The 23494-nt window shown below is 36.8% G+C and overlaps 2 protein-coding genes across 2 annotated transcripts; both read left to right on the top strand.

The window, feature by feature from the left end:
- Window positions 1-10823: 10823 nt before the first annotated feature.
- On the top strand, window positions 10824-11288 carry LOC149012880 (uncharacterized). The gene has a single exon (XM_089157675.1). It carries the CDS (start codon window positions 10824-10826, stop codon window positions 11286-11288), a length of 465 nt encoding a protein of 154 aa, XP_089013801.1.
- Window positions 11289-18444: 7156 nt separating this feature from the next.
- Window positions 18445-18891, top strand: LOC149012881 (uncharacterized). The gene has a single exon (XM_089157676.1). The coding sequence runs from the start codon at window positions 18445-18447 to the stop codon at window positions 18889-18891; it is 447 nt and encodes a 148-aa protein (XP_089013802.1).
- The last annotated feature ends 4603 nt before the right edge of the window (window positions 18892-23494 follow it).

Raw genomic sequence — 23494 nt, forward strand, 5'->3', positions numbered from 1 at the left:
TTGGCTTCGGTCTTGCATATTGAAGCGGCGCAAGACTTTCCTTAAGTAACTCTCCGAGATAGCCAAATCTTCCTGTTATTCGTCTCGGTGAATTTGCATCCCTAGAATCTTGTTTGCGGGTCCCAGATCCTTCATTTCAAATTCCCTAGCAACGAGCCTTTAATTCTACGATCCGATCTTTGTTGGGGCCCGACACCAACATATCATCGACATACAACAGTAAAATGATGAAATCATCATCACCAAACCTCTTGTAATACGCACAAGGGTCGAAGCAAGTCTGTTGTATCCAAGGCTCAATATGAAGGAATCAAATCTCTTATACCAACATCTTGGCGCTGTTTTAAGCCGTATAGAGATTTGTTCAACCCCGCAAACCAAGTTCCCTTTCGGTTCTTCAAAACCTTCTGGTTGGAGCATATAGATTTCTTCTTCAAGATCTCCATGAAGAAATGCAGTTTTACATCTAACGCTCAAGATGTAGATCAACGAGCACAAAGTGCCGAACTATCCGGACAGTAGTAAGTCGAACCCACCGGAGAAAAGATTTTCGTGAAATCGACACCTTCTTCCCGAGCATATCCTTTGATCACCATTCTTGCCGATACCGCTCTACTTGATCATCACGTTTGTTTGATCTTGTAAACCCATTTGTTACCAATGGGCTTCCTTCCGTGCGGTAAAGGTACAAGCTCCCACGCCTTATTCTTATGAAGAGCTTCTAGTTCTTCCCGCATAGCGCCATCCAAAGTGGCGCTTCGAGCTATCAATCGCTTCTCTCGAATGTTGATGGCTCACCATCTTCTCGTTAGAAGACGGGATGCAATGTTGCTCTCCATAATATAATCGATCGCAGGTTGGTGTATGTCTTTCACGAGGTGACCGTCGAACTTCTACAATTGTAGACTCAACTGGTACTTGTTCCTCATTTTTCGATTCTCGGAGACTCAAGAATTCCGGATTGGACTTCTCCTCCTCCGAACTATTGTACTCTCCGGAATTTCTATTGAAATGCTACTCACATCTTCCTTTTGCAGCTTATCTTCCGCAAAAATGACATCTCTCGCTGATGACGACTTTGTGGGCGGTGGGATCCCACAGTCGATACCCCTTGACTCCATCAGCATTTCCCAAGAATCTGCATTTTCTGGATTTTGGATCCAACTTCGAAATTTCTTGGGGATGATACATCACGTACACGGGACTCCCAAATGTGTGCGGCGTGAATAATCAACTGGCTTGCCAGTCCACATATTCATCGGTGTCTTCGGATCAATCGATCTTGTTGGTGATCGATTAATCACATAGCAGCGGTGTTTACGGCTCGCCCAAAAGGACTTAGCCATGCTTGCAGTTCTTAACATGGCTCTTGTTCTTTCGAGTAGAGTTCTATTCATCCGCTCGCTACTCCATTCCGTTGAGGAGTGTAAGCCACCGTGAGTTGTCTCTTGATGCCTTCTTGATTACAAAACTCAAAGAAGTCATCCCCTGTATATTCACCGCCATTGTCCGTCCTGAGGCACTTGATTTTCTTCTCAGTTTCTCGTTCAACTTGCGCTTTGAATGTTTTGAAAAGCGAAAACACATCTCGACTTCTTCTTGATAGGAAACACCCAACATCTTCTCGGAATAATCATCAATGAAAGATACATAGTACCTTGCTCCTCCCGGAGATGTAACCGGTGCTTGCCATACATCGAGTGAACTAATTCCGAATACTTTTACTCCCGGAATCGGATGCATTGAACTTCAATCTATGCCGCTTGCTTGTAACACGTGCTCACAAAAGGGTAATGAAACCTTTGTGAGACCCGGAGTAATTTCTGCTCGCGAGAACCTTCAACCCTTGCTCGACATGTGGGCCAATTTTCGATGCCACACTTTTGTCATCTCTTCCGCAGCACCGGTTGATGCAACCGATGCTTCGCCTCCGGACATGTTTCTCCCATTACTGCACAAATTTGCAGCGCCCCTTTCAGCTTTCATCACAACTAGCGCTCCTTTGACGATCCTCATCATTCCATTTTGGATGCGTGTCTTGCACCCAATTTCATCTAATTGTCCCAAAGACAATAGATTCTTCTTTAAGCCCTTCACATGCCGCACATTTTGAATAGTGCGTACCATACCATCGTACATCTTCAACTTGATGGTGCCAACTCCAACAATCTCCAAGGCATGGTCATTTCCCATGTACACAGCACTCGTAGAGATAGGTTCATAAGTTTGAAACCAATCTCTGCGAGAGGTCATGTGCCATGTTGCTCCCGAATCCAAGATCCAAGCATCACTATGTTCCAATCTATCCTTGGTGCCATTGCTGATTCGCTGTAAAGAATATCTCCTTCAGCAATGCACCCTTGAGACGTCTTTGCCTTATCTACACCCTTTTTGAATCGACACTCATTTTTGAAGTGTCCCCTTTTGCCACAATTGTAGCACTTGAAATTCTTCTTACCCCCGGATTTTGACCTCCTTGATTGTGACTCCCACGGAATCACGCGTTGACCTTCCTCGAGTCATAGACAAAGCCGCTTGTTGTGAGCTTGCCCGTCTATCTTCCCCCGCCTTTTCGTCTACTTTCTTCTTCAAGAATTGTAGCAACGACATCATCAAATACCAAATAATCGAGAGGATATTATTGGTTAAATTGATAATGATTGGGTCATATGAATCGGAAGACTTTGGAGTAGAATTTCAGCACGTTCGTGGTGAAACATTATGTCCCAACGTTGAAAGTTGAGAACATAACGAAATCGAGTATGTAAATGCTCAGAAGCGATGTAGATTCGACATCCGTAAGGTATACAACTTCTCTTCAAGAAGATTTTGTTGTGAAGTGATTTGGCTTCATACAATTTGATGAGGTGATCCCAAACCTCCTTAGCAGTTTCTTTTCTACGCCCGCTAAAATATCATCGATAATGCTAGATGCAAATCGAAAGAGCGATCGCATCTATCCGTTCCACTTTTCGTTGTCCGTGAACTCCGCCGGCCGAACACGATGGCTTCCAGCAGTTATCTTTTATCAATAATGCCTTCATCTTCATTTTCCATAATGAGAATTTCGTGCGTCAAACTTGCCGATATCAATTTTTGCGCCATTGCTTCTATCACGAACCGTTGTTGGCTGTAGAATAACTCCCACTATTTCACGTGAAACTTGTCTTCTCGAGTTATCTCCACCGGTATATGGTTGAACCAAAATGCACCAGGAAAATTTCCAGAAAGACCGGAGGGACACAAGCGGTCCGCTTAAAAACCAGACTCCTTAGACAAAATTTTCCTAGACATGCACTTAATCACCCAATACACCTTTCTAGGATACCCGAAAAGAAACCACGTGAAATTGCGACTTCGCAAAGACCTCCGTAGGATGAAAAACAATATCTTACTTATTTTTCCGATGTGAAGGATCCACCTAAGTGGCAATCACAGAGCATACTATAAGTAGATACTCACACCCTAAACCAAACAAACAAACCCCCAAGGAATTTTCCTTTCCGATGTGGAAGCTCGGACATGCCGCAACCACAGAGCATACTTGGAAAAACCTCGCTCGATACCACTGTCGGGTTATGAAGAACCCACCGAATAGAACAATCAGCAAATAAGAGAAAAGAAGAACACAATAATAACAACTAAGAGAAAAGAAAGACACAATAATCTATGGGCAAGAGAGAAAACTCCACTATAAATAAAGAAATATCCAAGAGAGAAGATATTTGGGATGATTAAAGAAGAAGGAAGAGGCATTCTTTTATAGCCTCTTCCTCTCCACATATTCCCACATCGTGGATGTGGGAAAAAAAATAAAAAGGGGTTGTTTTTATATGTTGGTTTTTATGTAGGGGGAGGGGGATGAGGGTAGCTATTCCTGGTCAGCGGCTCCCTTAGAGATTCCACCGGTGGTGGTGGTGGTGGTCGGATTGTGGGTACTTGATGATTATCCGAGAAGGGCCGGATTGTAGGTACTTGCTGATCATTCGAGAAGAAAGGGTTTCGATCCCTAGTTGATCCTCTTCTGCTCATTGTGGCCTGCACAGACATGAATCACAGAAAAGTTAGGATTAGCATATTTTAAGACAAACCCTAGAATTAATGCCCCATTTTGTAAATTTGAAGAACCCTCTAAAAGCTTACACAGCCACGAAAGAAACCAAGATTTACAGAAGGCACAAAAACGAGAACGATACATAAACCATCAGATCCGGTCAAGGATTGAAAGAACCCTAGCAATCCATCCAGCAGCCTAGGTCACCAAAAAAGAAGAGTTCTTGGGCTTGAATCAATTACATTTAATTGATCAGGCACGATTATGAAAACTCAAGATGAAAAATGGGGGATAGGAACAAGAAAGCAAAAACAAGATTTGAAAATGAACTTAGTAACTCACTAGGGTGAATCTGTGAACTGTTAAAAAGGCTTCTAGTGAACCCAAGAACTAATCTTCACCCAAAAAAGAACCCAAGAACTAATAATAGCCAATATGCGAAAATGGAAACCTTATGGATAAGAAATGGAATCAATCAAGTGAAACCCAGTTCAGAAAAATTGCAATGGAGAGATGAAAAACAAACAAACAAGACAGATGTTTCATAAATCTCCATTTTCACATAAATTCCTTCCAATGCATAAAAAAGACAGCCAAAGGTAATAAACATGAAAGCATCAGAAAGGCAAGCAGAAGAAACCCATGCGAAGCAGATAGAGAGAAAAGAGGATGTGATCAACTTACAATTTCAACCTATTCTGAAGACAGAGATTGAAGAGAAAGCCTAGATGGAAGTAATTCAGATGGAAAAGGACCTTAAGCGTATGGAGGTGCTTCTTGAGAATATTATAATATAGAGGACCTGATGATAGATTGGATTCAAGACAGATAATTGTGTACACGTGGCACTTGTGGATTTGTCTAGTTAGAATGAGAAACGAGCATGCCTATGGGGATTCTGGATTCACTTGATTTTATTTTCCCCCAAGTTTTGTGGCTGTAACTTGTAAGGGTGTCAAATATGAAATCCAAAATCAAGCCAAATTAATTGAATCGGACTAAATTGAACTAATTCGGTTCAGCTTTATACATTTAAATGTTTAATAATTCATAAATTTACAACATAAAATCCATTAGTTTCCTCTTTCCACCTCCACCGCCGGCACTTTTCCTTCCACCTCAAGAGAGAGATTAACAGTACAAACCACAAGTATATGTTAGATTACTATGACAGTCCACGATAAACATGAGTTTTCCATTAGGAGATTCTGTTTTGTAAATTTATGATTATTAAAGGGATAATTATTGTTGTTTCTTATTCTTTGATTTTATTAGTACTTTGTCCTATGTACTTTTTAAAATTATTAATCCAACCTTTAACTCTATTTACAAGTACTAACACTGTTAAGCTCCATTAGTTTACTGATAATGTGGCATCTATACATTTTTTAAAATTTCAAAAATAACTCTGAAGTTATATATTTACTTATTTACGTTTTTGTCAAGTTATAATAATACCCTTAATTAACTATATAAAAAAAAAATTTAAAATTCATTTTCTTATCTAAAAAGAAACCATCGAATAAAGGAAAAATGGGAAAACATCATCTGCTGTGCACAACTAAGAGCTGTGCACAGCAAGGCACATAGATACCAAATAATAGGTTGAAAAAACAAAAAAAATTACAAGTTTATTTTGGACTTCTTAAATTTGAAATCATGCTTTAAATTTAAGCAGATAGCTTTGCACAGCAAAGGATTTTTTTTCAAGAAAAATGTGATTTTTCTTCTCTAAAAAGAAACCACCAAATAAAATAAATATGTGATTGAATAAAACTCAGAATATAAACTAAATATGAGAAAATATCAAATTTAATTCAAAGTTGAAAACTGAAAATCACAATATATTTTTTAACCATTGTGCATGTTATCAAATTTCCTATCAATTAACATCTTATATGCTAATTGTTTGTAAAACTTCTATCAGTGTACTGTGAAAAAATAAAGTGAAGCTTGAGAATTTCAAGAACCATAACCGTGTGGTCCAACCAATTCTCGAATTATAAAAAAAAAAAAAAAAAAAAAAAAAAAAAGAGTTTAGCACAATTCTTCCATTGAGATGAACCTTACCTGAAAATTTATGTGATTTATATATTTTTAATGCAATAATAAACCCCTTATTAACATGTAACGCGTTGCAGTATAGATCATTGTTGCTTTGTTCTTTTGTGTAAATTCCAAGAATTATAACATACACTCAGATATTCATTTCTTGCTCCTAGATCATTGCTCTTGCTGTTAAAACTTAAATTTATACTGCAAAACAGTTCGTTTTTATCACTATGCACATTTTGATGGATTTAGGGATGAAGAAGCAAGATCTCAAGAGGTAATTCGTTCACAAACTTTATTGATCTGGGTTTTCATCACATTTTAAATGGAGGAGATTAGTACTCTTTCAAATCCAAAATTGATTCTAAAATATAAGATTTTAAGAATATAATTGACATTCAATATAGTTTCTATAAATGAGAGTAATATCATATTTTTTTTTACTTTTTAATTTTAATGAAGGTAAAATACACATTACATATTCAATGTTAACAGTCACTTAATACCGTTAGAAGTGAGGGGGCAATAGTAATATCATAAAGAATGATGTTTGATTAGTAATAAAACCAAAGTATAGGGGGTAATAGTAATTATCGCATTATTAAATCTTATAATTCAAATTTAAAAATACATATTTACACATATACTTCACTCTTTTGATTTCCACCATTGGACCTAATTGTAATGAAATGACACTAATTTGACGCTAACATAGATGTAAAGGTATTTTGGCCATAAAAATAACAAATTTATCCTTAATTAATCCTCTTTAATACTTCAAGAGAGACAGATATAAATGTCATTTTATTTGTATTAAAAAGGCCTTAAACCAACTCCCACGCAAGGTACGAAATGTCGGAAAGTTTCGCCGGTTCGTTACCTGGCAAACCATCGAAATTTTGCCAAAATCCCGGCGATATATGGTTGTTTTGTCTGCCTCAACTTTCCGATGATATGGCTGTTTAACTGTTTAACTGGCAATATAGGGTTCTCTCCTTTCAGGCCAAATCTCTGTCAATCTCAGGTGATATAGGATTTAATCCTCCCAGTGTGTCATAGTTGCTGATTTCATCTCTTCCCTCCCCACAACTCAAACAACCCAAACCCAACAACAACGACAACCCTCTGTTCTTGGTGGAAAACCACCGACAAATACTACCAAATGATGAGTTCCAAGAAACCCTCTTCTTCGTCTCTGCATCCGGGTAAACAGCTCCTCAACGAAAACTACTCTCTGGGCAAATCTCTTGCCAGCAAAAAACTCATCCAGATCGCAGCTAGAGGTGAACAAAGAAACGCCGTTAACATTGATGCTGGGTTGAAAAGTTCAACGAAATTTTGGGATTATATCGCCGATTTTTCGGAGACAAATCGCCATAAATTGTCTTTCGGCGATAAATCGCCAGATATCTTGCAATCCTCGATTTCGCTCATAGTTTTGGTTCGTCAATCACCGAAGAAATTCGGATATGTTGCACACTGCTCCCACGTCCAAATCAAAATTACCCAAAGAAATTGAAAACCAACCTGTCGCAATCTTTCAATGTCTCAAATTAATTGCTTGGGAGATGATCAAGTGCAGTGCATTGGTATGCATTTTTCCGGAATAAGCTTACAAGAGTATATTCAACTCAAATGTATATTCACATCTTATCATTTCCAGGAAAATTTGGATAATACCCTATAAATTTTTAGATGGATTTAATCGAACTCTTATAATATTTAGAATTAATTACTTCTATGGATGTGAATACAGATTGTATATAAATTCTTTAACTACTCATTTGGTGTCTTTATCATTTATTGATGAAGATTTAGAATGACATTTAAGAACTTAAGCAACTTTCATTCCATCTACTCTTTTTAGTGTATGGTTTTCTTATATCTTTTAGAAGTGATCTAGAAAGATAATCATATTATCTTAAGTTTAAGGGGGGGGGGGAAATTATAAAAATAGGATGAACACAAATCCAATTAACAAGGTAGCTTAATCAAATAGTTAATTGATTGAGCAATTATTTGTGAGAAAGGAGTACTATAATATATTTACCCATTAGTTTTGGACTTATTTAGAGTTTTTAAATGGATACCGATGCAAATTTAAAAGTGGGTTTCAATTATTCATTTACACCCTTAACTAAATGGTTCCTTACTTTACTCTTGCAGCCCATCAATATAGAAGATAATGATGATAACAATTTAATGATGGTGGGACCACTTAATAATCAAACAGCTGGAGGTTAGATGGAATTCTTGATTTCCAATGGTGCATTTGAAGAAGAATATTCAGATGTTGCACAAGGTTTAAAGTATCCATATCAAGTATTGTATTTGTGATAAGGTGATTTTAAGAGGCATGTAGTCTCGTATTGGATATTGTATCTATTAAGTTTGAGCAATCGCAAAGAAACAAGATCAAATAGATAAAAATAAGAGATACAAGAGTTTAATGTGGTTCGGCCATTGAAAGACCTACATCCACGATGATAAATCCCTAGTGTTTTCTTAGCCACTTTGAGAAGATTTATTCTCGTTAAATAATAGTGCACACAATTGTTTCAAAGGGTAACGATATGATTCACTACTATTAAAGAAAGGATTCTACCAAATCTCCTCTGGATTTATGATTGATTGAATATGGCTGGGTTGGCTTTCCATTATTGCACACTGATTGTTCGCCAACACTCCCCCTCGAGGTTGGAGCTAAGACAACGTCTAAGGTCAACCAAAACACCATGCTTCAAAACACTCCCTTTGGTAGTGCTTTAGTAAAATGACTACTAACTGATTGTTACTACAAACATAGGGAGTTTTAATAGTTTGATCTTGAATCTTCTCTAGAACAAAGTGACAATTTACCTTGATGTGCTTCATTCGTTTATGAAACACAGGGTTTGGAGGCAATGTGGATTGCTTCTTGATTGTCTCAGAATAACTTCATAGGCTCATTTGGTATTGCAAGACCCAACTCTTGTAACAACAATTTAAGCCATATTGATTGATCACTTGTTGTTGAAGTCATAGCCCTATATTCTACTTTAGCATTTGATTTGGCTACAACTGTTTGTTTTTTACTTTTTCAAGTGACCAAGTTTACCGCCTACAAATGTACAAAAACCTGTTGTTAACTTCTTGTCTTCAGGGCTTCCTACCCAATTTGCACTATGGTAACCAATAATATTGGTATTATTCTTCATCCAAATACCACATTCAGGACAAAACTTCAAATAGCAAAGAATTTGATCTACAAGAACCATATGTTCTTCTGTTGTAGCATGTATGAATCTACTCACATAACTCACTACATAGGTGATATAAGGCCTTATAATGGTCAAATAGATAAGTTTTTCAACTTACCTCTAAAATCGGCCAATATCTTGTAGTACTGGAGTCACATTTCCAACAAACTTGTTGTTGTTGTCCATTGGAGACTCAATAGGTGACACCCCCAACTTTCTTGTTTCCTCTATCAAGTCAAGTGCATATTTTCTTTGACACATAAATAAGCTTTTAGTAGAGTGGACTATTTCAATTCCTAAAAAATATTGTAGTCTACCCAAGTCCTTGACGTCAAATTTTTGTATTCAAATGACGTTTGAGGGCTTCTATTTCTTGTAAGTTGTCACCATAAACGACAATGTCATCAATGTATACAAGTATGACAACAGTCCTTTAGTCATTTCTCCTTACAAATAATGAATCATTAGAATCTATTTCTTGAAACCAAAACTTACAAGAGTGGAACTTAACTTACCATACCAAGCAAGTGAAGATTGCTTGAGCCCATATATTGTTTTTTTAAGTTTGCACACAACATTAACTTTATGTTCCAGAGAGTGACCTGAAGGTAGATTCATGAAGATCTCCTAGTAGGAATGCATGTTTGACATCCATTTGAAACAATTGCCAATTGCAGTTAATAGCAATGGACATCTATACTTTGATTGTGTTCATCTTGACAAGGGTGCAAAGGTTTCTCTGTAATCTTTACCATATGTTTGAGTATAACCCTTACTTGAAACATCTTGACAAGGGTGCGTTAATAGCAATGGACATCTTAGATTGTGTCCCAAATTGAGTTTAAATCATATTGCAAAATAGTTGAACATGGTAACAATATAATTCACTACTATTACAAGAGGATTCCACCAAATCTCCTCTACATTTGTGGTTGACTGAATCTAGTTGGGTTCGCTTTCCATTCTTGTACGCTGATTGTTCGCCAACAGTATCAAATGTCCAATATATTTTGGTGCAATCCGATAGATACCCTTTAAAAGAAATAGAAGAGAGACGTGTCAATATTTGTCTTATCGGCTGTTTCTAATATGGAAATACAAGAAAAACAGCATCTGTTGTGCACAGTTCTCTGCTATGCACAGCTGTGCATATATATGCCAAATAGTTGGCTGAGAAACCAAAGAACTATAAGGCTATTTTGGAATTTTCAAATTTGAAATCAAGCTTTAAAACTCTGCCTGTTAATTTGGTATTCGAGGATTTTTTTTTTTTTTCATTTTTCTTTTCGGAGTTATGCATCAACCAGCTGTGTCATATCATATGGTGAAATACTGTAAATCCATGCTCATTGGTGCTTTTCCTTCATTATAAATAGCTTTCTATTGGAAAGGCTTTCCAACAGGCTTTCTGGAGTTCCTTTTCCATTTTGTTTATCTTATCACTTGGAGAGATTGGGTTATCGATTCCACAATCATCCATGGCTAGCAGGGAAGACGAACGTGTAGGGGCTGAAATTGTACGTGGAAAGGAAGCGTGTACTAGATTTTCAGTGCAGTTGTTAAAAGAGTATGGATTCCCCAGCGATGTTTTCCCAACAGGAGCAGGAGAGCTGGAAGAATGTGGAAGGGTGAGAGCCACAGGCTTCGTGTGGTGGAAATGTAAAGCTCCCTATGAACACCTCAATGCAGCAACCAATTCTTTGGCAAGCTATGCTGCAGAAACCACTGCATATTTGGAGAAGGGGAAGATGAAGAAGATCACTGGAGTGAAGGCTAAGCAGTTTTTTCTGGGGATTTCCGTAGCAGAGATGTCCGTCCAAGATGACAAGATCAACTTCAAGACAGCCATGGGAATCGGGAAATCCTTCCCCGTCACATATTTTATGAATGAAGAAGAGAAGAATTATCTCAAACAAAATGGTGGTAGTGCAGCAAATCATTAAGCAATCAACACTCTTCAAAGTTTGTGTCTCTCCTTATTTTGCTCTTTCTTGTCTTTTCCCTGGTCATTTCATGAACTGACAATAAAAGTAGAAACCATTTCTTTACTATTCCGTATTTGGTTCAGATTAGCAGCTCAGACTATGAATGAAAGAGTTCTTTTGTTTTAGAAGCTTTTCAGGGAAGAAAAAAAAAGGAAAAAGGGAAGAAATTTTTTTTTTGTTTGGGTTTCTGTTCCTTTTCTTGATTGAAAAAGTATGAACACCATGAATGCGTGATCCATCAACTCTTCTTTTAAAAAGAAGATCCACAGATGCTAGAATGAAGCATATGACAGAATCCATGAAGTGTTGGTACAGATTTTTTTATTTTTAATTTTTACAGTTGCTTTCTTTGCCTCTAAATTCTAAGAATTTTGCTTGGGAGCAGTGCCTACGTGGCACTGCTCCAAGCAGCGAACGTTCAGGATTGAATGTTTAATGTTTGATTAAATCCTCACCGTGGATTATCAGCATGTGCAACAAAAGTCCTTTTAAGTGGTACTGACTCGGTTTAATGGCTTTAACTCGAACCATGTATCAACTCGTTTCAAACCAAATAAACCAAATATCGTAAGCGTGAAGAGGAATGCCGTACTTGACCTTCCTCATCAGCTCATGGGAGTAAATTTTCATCTTCACTTCCGTTGGTTGCTCATAGAACCTCCTTGTTGCTTCTAAAATTTGTTTAGAACACTTGGAGGGATGCCATGATTGACAAACTGAAAGAAATCCCAGGTCTCCAGGACGGAGTTCATCTAAAATCTCCCTGCGGTTGCAGGGAATCTCAATCGATCTGAGAATCTGAGCCTGCTAGACCCCAAGTTTACGACGAAATTACAAGAAATCAACTTGTTCCCACTCTTATGAAGCTGAAGCTCATCAAAGCTCATCAGGGGGTCCGATGAACATACGGGGGAATCTTTGCTTCTCCGGCATCAATGAGCCCTTTGACACCAGCTTTGGAATCATCAAAGGCCTTGAGTTCTTTCTCTCTATCATAATTCGAGGAGATATGTTGTGAATTTCAACTTCTCCGTTAACCTCAGACTCAGATCTTACCATGACCAATTGAGCATAAACCCTTTCTTCTTCCTTTCAATCGTAATTCATGGGATCCTTGGCAGAAGTAAGGAGCAGCAGATCAGCTGAGTAGGAAGAGATAGAACAAGTATCTCCTGGTGAAGTAACGTGGATCGCGGTGGTTCACCGACCCATTCTGGGTACAGCACTTGGGTCAACAAATAAAATTGTGAAACGTCCAACTACCATTCAAGTGATGAGATGGGATGGCTATATCCTTCCGCCATTATGATTCCAAACAGATTTCTAAGGACAACTCAAATCTCATCTATAAACCCAATAACCATTTCGCTAGAAAACCAAAGCAATTTTACTCCCGTGAGCTGATGAGGAAGGTAAGTACGGTAGCAATTTTAATCTGTACAAATCCAGGGTTCTTCCAAAGGATTTTTACCATTCGGCTGTAAAGGTGCTTTCGCGTCTTCCCCTTACGATTGAGAAGAGGACAAACGAAAAGAGAATTTTTAATTTTTGGTTTATTTGGTTTGAAACGAGTTGATTCACGGTCCGAGTTAAAGCCATTAAACCGAGTCAGTACCATTTAAAAGACTTTTGTTGCACATGCTGATAATCCACGGTGAGAATTTAATCAAACATTAAACATTCAATCCTGAACGTTCGCTGCTTGGAGCAGTGCCACGTAGGCACTGCTTCCAAGCAAAATCCTCCTAATTCCAAGCTAGTAAAGACAATTCCTGAAAAGGAGATGGAAAGTGAAGGGATTGGGCAGTGTGCCCTTCCACAATGAATGGCCATGAATGAGTTAACTATCTCTATATATTCAAGTCATGTTTCTCTTACTAAATTTCTTTCATAAAACTCATCTCCTACCCTCCGGCACTATCTAATGAATAATTAAGGAATTAATAACATCTAGGGGACCATCATCGACATCAATGGATGTTAAATTTTGAGGGTTTCGTTTTTAAAAGCTACATTCATTTGGCTGCAGCAGCCCAGATTGATGAGTTACTCACGGATCGATGTAGTTGGTTTTCTTAGGTTTAGATTAAGATGTGCTTGTGAGCAGTCGATTACTTTGTTTCTCTTTTCTCACGATGGTTGAGGATATATATATGTTTCAAACCGCTAGAAACGTGGAATGAAAGAGAGAGAGAAGGCAAGAGATCAATATTTATGTGGTTTGGTTGAATTTAACATATGTCCACTAACGGTGTCAATTGCGTATCGAAATTGTTTAACGGTACCGAACTGCGCCATTTAAAACCACCTTACTGTACCATTCAAAATTCGGTAGGGTTCCAGTTTTAGGTATTTATACCGTCGGTATGTACCGAAACCGTACTAGATTAAGGGATATAAATTGTAATTTTACAATTAAAACACTTTACCTTTAACCTATCCCTAATTCCCTATTTCAGAGTTTTTCGTTTCATCATTCACTCCTCTTCTTAGATTTACTTATCTCTGTTAATTTCAAATTTTATCAATTGGTTATTGATCACAATTTCATTAGGATCTTAATGAACTAATAACAAAAGTGGTATAAGTTCATTAGTACCAAAATTGTACCACACTAGATTCCGTGTTTAAACCATTTTCCAGTACCGATTTAATACAGAAACCATACCCAATCGTTTTTGTAAATACCGAAACCATACCGTACCGTTTAAATTCGGTACGGTTACGATACAGTATGATTCTGGTTTTCGGTATTCAAAGTTGGTACCATACCGAAACCGTACTGAATTAGCGAAACCGTATCAATTGACACCCTTAGTTCCAAGTCCAAACAAATCAGGTTGCTTGTTTTAAAACATCCTTGCTAGCAAGATCTTGCATTGGTTTGTGATAGTTTGTGTTCATTCATTTACAATCTATTTTAAGTAGTGACTATGGTGTGCCTTCTAGGGGTGTAAATATATGGATAACCGAAATCTGCTTTTGAATTCACATCCACATTTGTTTAGGGGTATCCAAATCCGTTCGATTACTAATAAAATGCGGATATGGTATACCTCTATCTTACCGATTATTATCCGTTCGATAAAATTATCCCATTAAGTTACTGATTTAGATTTATTTTTATTAGTTTCATAATTTTTTATCTGTGATATTTGCCTATTTTTCTAGATTTTTTACTAAAATAACTATCAAAATTGTTAAATTTCTTAAATTTCAAACCTAGTCCTCTCAAATAAAATTGTAAAGGTGTAAACAGGTATTCGAAAACTTGTATTCATTCCCATTTAAAAGAATCTACTTAAGAAAATAACTATCAGATTATCATCCAAATCCAATTGAATCTATCCAAAAATCGATAAGATATTATGAATGCTGTCCGAATATAAAAGGTTACAGATATGTATTACCACTATTTGATCCGAATCCGATCCATTTACATCCCTAAAGTCGGACCGGCCGGTCGACCCAACTCAATTATTAAAATGGTTGTCGGAGTTGGAGTTGGGTTCGGCACCAGCTCCTATTAATACCCACTTTTTAGGATTCTTTCGTGTCTTCCAAGAACAGCTTCGACAGATACTGTGGACCATCCGCGTGCAAGTGCACATCTCCATCCGTTCCAAGTTCCGTATGAACCAGAATAAAGTCCAAAAATGGTATTTAATAATTCTAGCTCTCTTGCTTATGTTAATCATGCTTTACTTTAATAACATGTGGTTTGGTCGGCCAAACACTAGTTTAGTGGAGAAATAGAGACCAAACGCACCGCCTAACCCACGCCACATTAGATTAGAATATGATTTTTTTTATTTTTATTTTTTTTTTTTAAAACAGATCTCAACCAACATACGAAAAAGATCAAACTGTGGAAGGTAGAAATAAGAATTTCTAAGAAAATTTTGGTTGGGATTTTTCAAAAAAAGAAAGTGTTAATAATTATGGACTCTCTGAGATCAGAGTCATAATTTAAGATTTTATTGATAATGTATTTAAAAATTTCATTTTTTTTATAAACTGGAAATATATGAATATTTAATATGATAATAAAAAATTCATTAGATATGGTATATGATTCAAGGCTTCAATTCTTAGATATTTGTATAGTAAATAATGATTTGTTATTATTATTTCTTACATTTTCTTTTATATAATATTTATAGACACTTGTTTTTGTAATTACGTTAAGTGTCATGATAATTATCAATTATGTATATATTTATTTTAATATATAATTTGTATCTTATTTTTTATTTGATTATGTGTTAATTGCATCCTATTAGATTTATATTAGCATAATATTGAGTATTTTATTTTAATTTATATCTTTACAATTTATAAAATTAAACATGATTATTACTCATATTAATTGGTTTTTAAGTGAAATAAAATAGAAGGTATCTATAATCCAATATTTATTCTAAGATGAAAATGATGATTGACCTCCTTGCATTTGTTTTCTGTAAATAATAGAGTTAGATTTCAAAATCTAGAAATGTCAAATCTATAGATTTCAAATCTATGGAATTATAATTTATAAAATTAGATGTTTGGTTGTGGAATGAAATTTGTGGATTCATTCTAAAAAACTATTTGAGATACGTGATTTTTGTGAATGTGAATGTATAGCTATATTGAAATTTCGATTTCACACTTTTACCCATAAATCTACATATTCACTTTTTTATCCAATTAGTGAGTCCTGATTCCGTGAATTATTAGTTTTTATTTATACTTTAACATTTTATTGATAATGCAGATTTGAAATTTCTGGATTCATAAACCAAGAAACCCTAAAGGAGTATTTGATATGCCAATAATGAAAAAATGCATTAGATATCGGTAATAGAACCCCAAGGCTGTCAAGCCAAAAGATACTTGTGTTAGAGGAAGTAATGATTTGTTATGTATGCCCCTCCTACAGTCCATTTCTTTTAAAAACAAACTGAAAGTATGGGAGTTCACACCAGAAGATGGGGTTGTTATCATTTGTAGCAACCAAAGTAGCAGCCATATATCAACCTCTATGAATGATCATCACATGTCTCATAATAAACCTTAAACAATTGGACAATTTAAACATTGTATCTATTTTTAAATCGGTCTTAAATAATATGTTCATCCATCTAAACAAGTCATCCAACCAAAGCTCTGACCCTCGTCTAACTTCGCAGTAGCCCCAAAAGCAATAGAAGGACGAAATGCTGTGAGTTGCAGAGGTACAAGCTTTCCATCAAAGAAGAGCTCATCCGCCAAAAGCACTGCAACTAGATCTTCGAGTCTAAACTCAAAATCTTTCATCTCTTTTATAGGAGCTTCTGGAACTTTTTCTCTAGTAATTTCGGCATATTTTCTACGTTGAAAGACATTTTCATCTTTGATTTCTTCGTTGGGTAAATCATGACTCAAAGATACTCGAGCACACAACCATCTGTATGAGGTGTAAGACTTAGCATAATCAAGGAAACTCTCAAGGGAAACTTCAATGCTTTCACACAAGCAGAAGCCATCACTGATGAACATGCATCATTGAAAATGGTAAAGATAAACCTAGAAAGAATGAAAACCAAATCCAAGAGAAAAGTTAATCTCCAAGATTGAGATTTCCTATTGAGAAGAACAGTCTAGTAGATTGAAAGAGACAAAGAGGCCTTGTTCCTGCTTCATGAGGATTCGGACATGGGGTTGTATGTTTGTTGCCGACTTCGTTTAACGGCAATCTAGGTTTTCGTTTTAAGTGAATTGAGGATGAGTGAAGAATAGAGGTTTGGTTTGATTGACAAACCATACCAGTTAGATTGGTTTAAAAATAGATACAATGTTTAAATTTTTCAATAGTTAAGGTCTATTCAAAGTGTATCAATATTTGTCATCAATGTGGTACTGAAATGTCATTAAGTATGAAGCTGAGGTTATAGTCCACAATATTGTATTAGGTTTGTAGGAGTTGAAAAACATAGGTCAACCTAAGGAATTGCACATATTGTAAACATGAATTTGACTTTTCATAAATAAGTGGTACTAAGAGCCCTTGCCAAATTTTGTCTATGAACCCGATAAGGATTAGTTGAGATGTGCTTAAGCTGGCCCAAACACCTCAAAACCCCTCTAGTCATCTAGATGCACAAAGAGCCATATACATAAAAAGTTATACCCCTTTATATATAAAGTTACCTATTGATGATTAGTTGAGGTGCATACAATTGAAACATTAATACTAATAATAATACTCAAGTCCAGTTAGTTGAGGCTAGCAAGATTTTGCATGACTATGGGGGTGGTAGGGGACAATAGCCTCCCACAGGAAACAGAGTTCCTAAGCAAAGGGAGCAAAGGCTGATTTTACACGGTGAAGACTTGCTTTGTGTTGAAAATTATTTCGGTGAAGTCTGATTTGTATTAAGATTCTCTATACGATGGCAAAATTACCCTAAAGTATGTACTATATTGATTATGTCTCAATTTAAAGTTTTGATATAAACATAACATGTGCCTCTCCAAAGTTTTTATATAAATATGTGACTCTCCTCTTTTGTAGTTGATTTTTGAGATAGTTTGAAATTAGTAAATTTTTGGCAGCCATGGGTTCTCTTTCCCATGAGAGTTTCTCACGTAAAATCTTGTGCATTTCTATGTCAATATATTTTTTTTCTTCTTCTTTCGTTTTGTAATTTTTCCTATGATTCGATCCAAACACTAAGAATAGTTTGAAAATGCTATGCTGATTTGTGAGGTTAACAAGGACATGAAACTGGATAATTATACAGTTTAGGATTGAATCAGTTAAGACGGGAACTTATAAGAACCATCCAAATGTCCGAAACCCATCTCATTTTATAATTAGCCCAACAATTAGTGGGAAGATAGCGTTCAAAATTTAATGAAGACGGTTCAAGTCAAATTTATTAAAACAGTTGATAGTTGCAACAAATTATGAAAACTACATTCTGAATTCTAATCCACCACTACTTAAAAACCAAATGTAGGTAAATGAAAACCATCTCGTTGATTATAAATAGCTTTCTTAAGGAAGAGCTAAACAATACTCATCTTCTTCATCTCTTCACAAAAAAAAAGAAAAGAAAAACCTTGGTTATTTATCTCTTGGTCGACCATGGCTGGCAAGGAAGATGAGCGAGCAGGTGCTGAAATTGTACATGGAACTGAAGCTTGTGATCAATTTTCAAAAGGGTTGTTGAAGGAGCTTGGATTTCCTAGTGGTGTTCTTCCAACAGGAGCTGGAGAGTTAGAAGAATGTGGAAGAGTGAGAGCTACAGGTTTCGTGTGGTGGAAATGTAAAGCTCCTTATGAACACTTGAATGTACAGACCAATTCGAAGACAAGCTATGCAGCTGAGACCACAGCGTTTGTGGAGAAGGGGAGGATGACGAAGATGACTGGCGTGAAGGTGAAGCGATTGTTGTTGTGGGTTTCGATTGTGGATATATCCATCGATGGCAATAACATCACCTTTAACACACCAATTGGGGTTGGCAAGACCTTTCCTCTCACCATTTTCATGGACGAAGAAGAAAAAAAGTTATATCTCCAAAAAAATTAACTAGTCATCAACCCTCTTCTAATCTTTTACTGCTTTGCCTTAATTTGGATGTATTTATCAGTCTTCCATCGAATAACCCTAATACATGGCGTATTAGTTGCTCTAATTTCGTTCTAATTTCTACTTTAATCAGGATATCAGTTTTTTTCTTTTCTTCTAGCTAAAGGTTAATTGATTTTATTTAAAATCAAGCGAACAACCTATAAGACTATGAACCCAAAAGGAAAAAAAAGGGGATCTACCCTACAACTTCAGAAACTCATCCCACCTCTTGGCGGATTTTTATTTGCAGAAGCCGGTGCTGGCTGCTGCCTGCTGCCAACGGTGGTGATTGTCTCATGTAATCCAAATAAGGTCGAATGGTTGAAAATCAAATGGCACGGGTTTATTTGTAAATATTATTTTATATTTTTAACATTTTATAAGTTTAAAGTTTATTAGTTTACAAAATCATACCCTTCATTCAACTGATTCTCAATCCTCATTTTTATTTTTGCTTGCTTAGCGACTTAGATGGATATGGTTCCCTTTGCCCCAAAGTTTCTTCTTCCAGTGGAGCTCGAGGGATTTGATTTAGTTCGCCCCACATTTGAGTTTCTTCTTCTTCCGATCGTAAGATCTAGGGTTTCTAAGACCCCAAGGCCGACCACAGATGTGCTCTTTTTTCAAGTAACTCAAAAGTGACGGTTTTGTGCTACATATTTATGACCTATACAAAGATTGCAGATAGGCAATCACAGAGTTTAGATGGTGATGAACATTAAAAAACAAAAGCCTATCAAGCATCAACTAACAAGAAATATGAATAAAAACGAAAACACATTTCTAAGTTTTTGTAAGTTGAAAACAATGAAACTGGGTGATTCAAAGAATGCATCAAGCAATTTAACAAATTTCACTGTGAGAACAACATCAGACTGTGTTGTGAGATCTGTGGAGAAAACAAACCATTCCAAATGAAAACTTGCTATTTCATCCATAGATTCTCGAGGAAATGGAGGTCTGATTTTCCAGAAACAAACAATCCAATGTGGGAACCAAATTCCTTAGGATGCCATGGTCACTAACGAAACCCTAAATTAGAAATTCCAAAAATCCAACACTTGGAACAGCAGAAACCTAGACTAGAATCAAAGATTCTACTCAAGACTCCCAAGTAATTTGGGAAAACCAACACCGAAGACCTTTAGTTACGAAAGAAATAGAGTACAAGTTCCAAAGAAGAAGAAGAAGCCTAATCTCGGAGGGTGAAAGAGAGAGAGGAAAATATGGGATTTGAGAGTAGGGTGAATGAAGGGGTATGATTTTATAAATTAGTAAACTTTTAAACGTATAAAATATAAAAATAAAAAATAATATTTACAAATAAACCATAGATTTCAATTGTTTGGTATTGGATTACAAGGAATAACACTACCGCAGGACCGCAAATAAAAGTCCACTCCCGCTGAGCATCCAGGCGGGAGAGATCAATACAGAGATTTCAAATCTATAAACAAACAGGAGTTATAATTTAAAAATAGATGTTGGTGTGGAATGAAATCTATGGATTCATCCTAAAAAACATTTGATCGACGGATGTGAATGGCAAATGAAGCTTTTGAAACCCGATTTCACCCCCACCCATAAACACAAATTCACAAGAAAAAGGTGAACCTAGATTTCATGAATCTAGAGATTACAACCAAACGGGCGAGAACCGAGAGAAACCGGATTCATGTAACCAAAAGCCCAAAACCCCATGATTAGCATGATCATCTCTACCAGAATGTATCTATTTAAAAACAACCACCGCGAGCAAGATAACGGGGGATGACAACAAACCACCGCGGTGACCTCGCACCAACCAATGGCATACAAGGCATCCCAGACAAAGAAAGACCCGCCATGAAACACACCAAAGCACAACCGCCCATCTATATCCAGCGAGAAGGGAAAATGGATGAGCAAGGAGCAAACAGGGACAATGTAAGGGAGCAAGGACGAGCATAGAACAAAACCCCAAGAGGGGAGCTAAGGGAGTCAAAGCAGAAACTCCCCGGAAGCAAGCCAGAGGAGATGGAATCATGGAAACTCATTAGATAAGGAAGATGTGGTTTAAAGCCCACCGGAAAAAACACAAGGACAAGCGCAAGGGAAGCCAATGGCAAGACCAGGAACCATAACTAAGAGGTTAAGAGCTTAAATCCCCTTGGGCTTAATATCTATGAGCTCTCCTGAAGATATTAGATGAGGTGCGCATTCCTAGACAAATCATCCTCCCCCCACCCAAAAGAAGAAAAAAAAAAGGAGAAAAACTACAAAATCCGAGGTGCCTTTTTTCAACACTCATGAATGTCATGCCTAATTTGTGAATATTAAATGCATTTCAATTCTACCAGCTTTAGTATTCTAATAAAAGGAAACCCTTCAACAAATTGACTTGGTAGTTTATCAGTTTATGTATGATAAGTAATCAAGCATCATTATTATTTATCGGTATTGGAGAGAACATTGCTTGCATATTGGACTTGTGCCTGAGCTGTGTAAAGTTGTAATCGATGTCAAAGAACATTTATTTTCCTCTTTTCTTAACTAAAATGACGATCCTATCATTGAATAATTGCTCAGTTAGTAATGACGAACACTTTTTGTTAAAGAATTCACAAATTCGACAAAAAGGAATAGGCTAATAGCCTCCATCCCCTAATATAAGACTCATGATTTAAAAAAAAAATGATCGTAAAAGGATATAAAAGTAGCTAGTAGCATAAATTCACCCACAATATCCGTAGAATAAGATTCTACAGGTCCTTTTTTTTTGCATAACTTTTTTTTTTTAATTATCACTTGCTTATTTTCTTAGCAGTCTAAATTAGCAAAGATAGTATGGTAAACCATAAAGTCATTTAGGATATCGGCCCAATTAGGTCAATCAAAACACAAGCATCCAAGCCCTTGAGTTGGGGTTTAAAAAACCCACAGCCCATCTGCACCATGAGAACTGGTTTATCAAAAGTTTGAAGAAAGTTGGAATTCGGATTTTTTTTTTCCTTTCAGTAATGAAAATGATCATTGAAGAAGGGGCTGAGGCTTGAAAACTACAGAAGAATCATCTAGGAAACCAAGAGAAAAATGTGGTCACTCAGTCCTACAAGAAAAGGTGAGCGCCTTCCGGGCTAGGGATCTGGCTGAGCCATTTAGCACCTGATATGGAGGAAATATGATCAAACAAAGTTCATACTTGGTTTGACCCTCGCGAATGACAAAGGAATGGATTCCCGAGGAGTCGGGTTCAGGAGGTAGCTTGCTGAGGAAGAAAACCAAATCAGCCAAAGGCACGCCCTAATCCGACTTATGGATAGGTTAATTACCTTAATGATGGCACACACAACTTGGCGGCTGTCACTTATCGCTATTGAAGGGATAACCATCGGATAACCGTGAGGTTATCTCAGGAGTCCTCTACTAGTTCAAACTAGTAGAAGTTTATCGCTCAACGGATCTAACTGTTAGAATCCAACGACTATCCGAAGAAGGCTCAAATGCATCCAACGAAGAAGATTTAAAGATACACTCTATATAAACCTTATTTACCTAGAAGGTAAGGAGGACATCAGATCCATACACACACTTTTGGACGTAAACACTCATATGCTTACGATCTAGATCATAAGTTAGTCATTCCTTGAGCTCGTGTGTCTAGCGAGCCGTTTGTGCATTAAGTTCATCGAACGACTTAGCCTTTGGAGGTGGACTCCCGAGGCCCCTTCCGGCCTCGTTTTGCAGGTCATTCCAAAGAGATCTAAGGGCTGAGCAGATTTGGGACGCATCAGCACCCTAAAAATATGTCCAAAATTACAATATTCAAACTACTTCTTATGGATTCCTATATCAAATAGGATCCCAGGTATTAGCGATGGGGGTGAGCGTCCTAAGATACAATAAAACCAACTACCACTTCACAATCTGAGAACACCCATAGCCTTTTAAAACCATGGTGGCTGCACTCAACAAGCGTTGATCTAATTGCCAAAGTTTCACCGATTAATGTCTCTCCACAAGATATATGTTCAAATACTGAGACCACCACTTCACTCTCATGATTCTGAATTGTAAAGCCGAATTCAGATCTCTTGAGATCGGGAAGAAGCCCTCTATATGTAAAAAATTATGTCTTTTTAAGCCTTACATATTAAGTTATCTCCGGACTAGTTAAGTTGCACATAAATTGGCCTGGTAGAATCTCAATTTTAAGAATAAATAAATACATAAATTAAGTCCAGTTAGCTCAGGCTAGCGAGCATGGGCGGGGGCTCCTTCGGGGCTCATTCTTTTAAAATTTCTTTACATGGGCCCTTTTGCCTCTGCTGTGGCATGAACTATGAACGACTGGGGAATGAAGTGTGAATTGGTCCAGGACTGAGAATTGACTAATTGAACTAAACACTCTGAACAATTATTATGATGAACCATTCAAGAAAATGAATAGATTGTTACTTGTAATACAAATTCTTCTTGAACGATTGATTCCATGTATATCTTTGCAACTAAAGAAAATGATAGAAAACAAAGAAGAAGCAACAAAGTAGCAAACAATTAAGAACAAGTGAAAACCATGAAC

This window comes from Hakea prostrata, chromosome 6 (assembly GCF_041222555.1).
Source record: "Hakea prostrata isolate BN-2017 chromosome 6, UWA_Hpros_2, whole genome shotgun sequence".
NCBI classification, from domain to species: Eukaryota; Viridiplantae; Streptophyta; class Magnoliopsida; order Proteales; family Proteaceae; genus Hakea; species Hakea prostrata.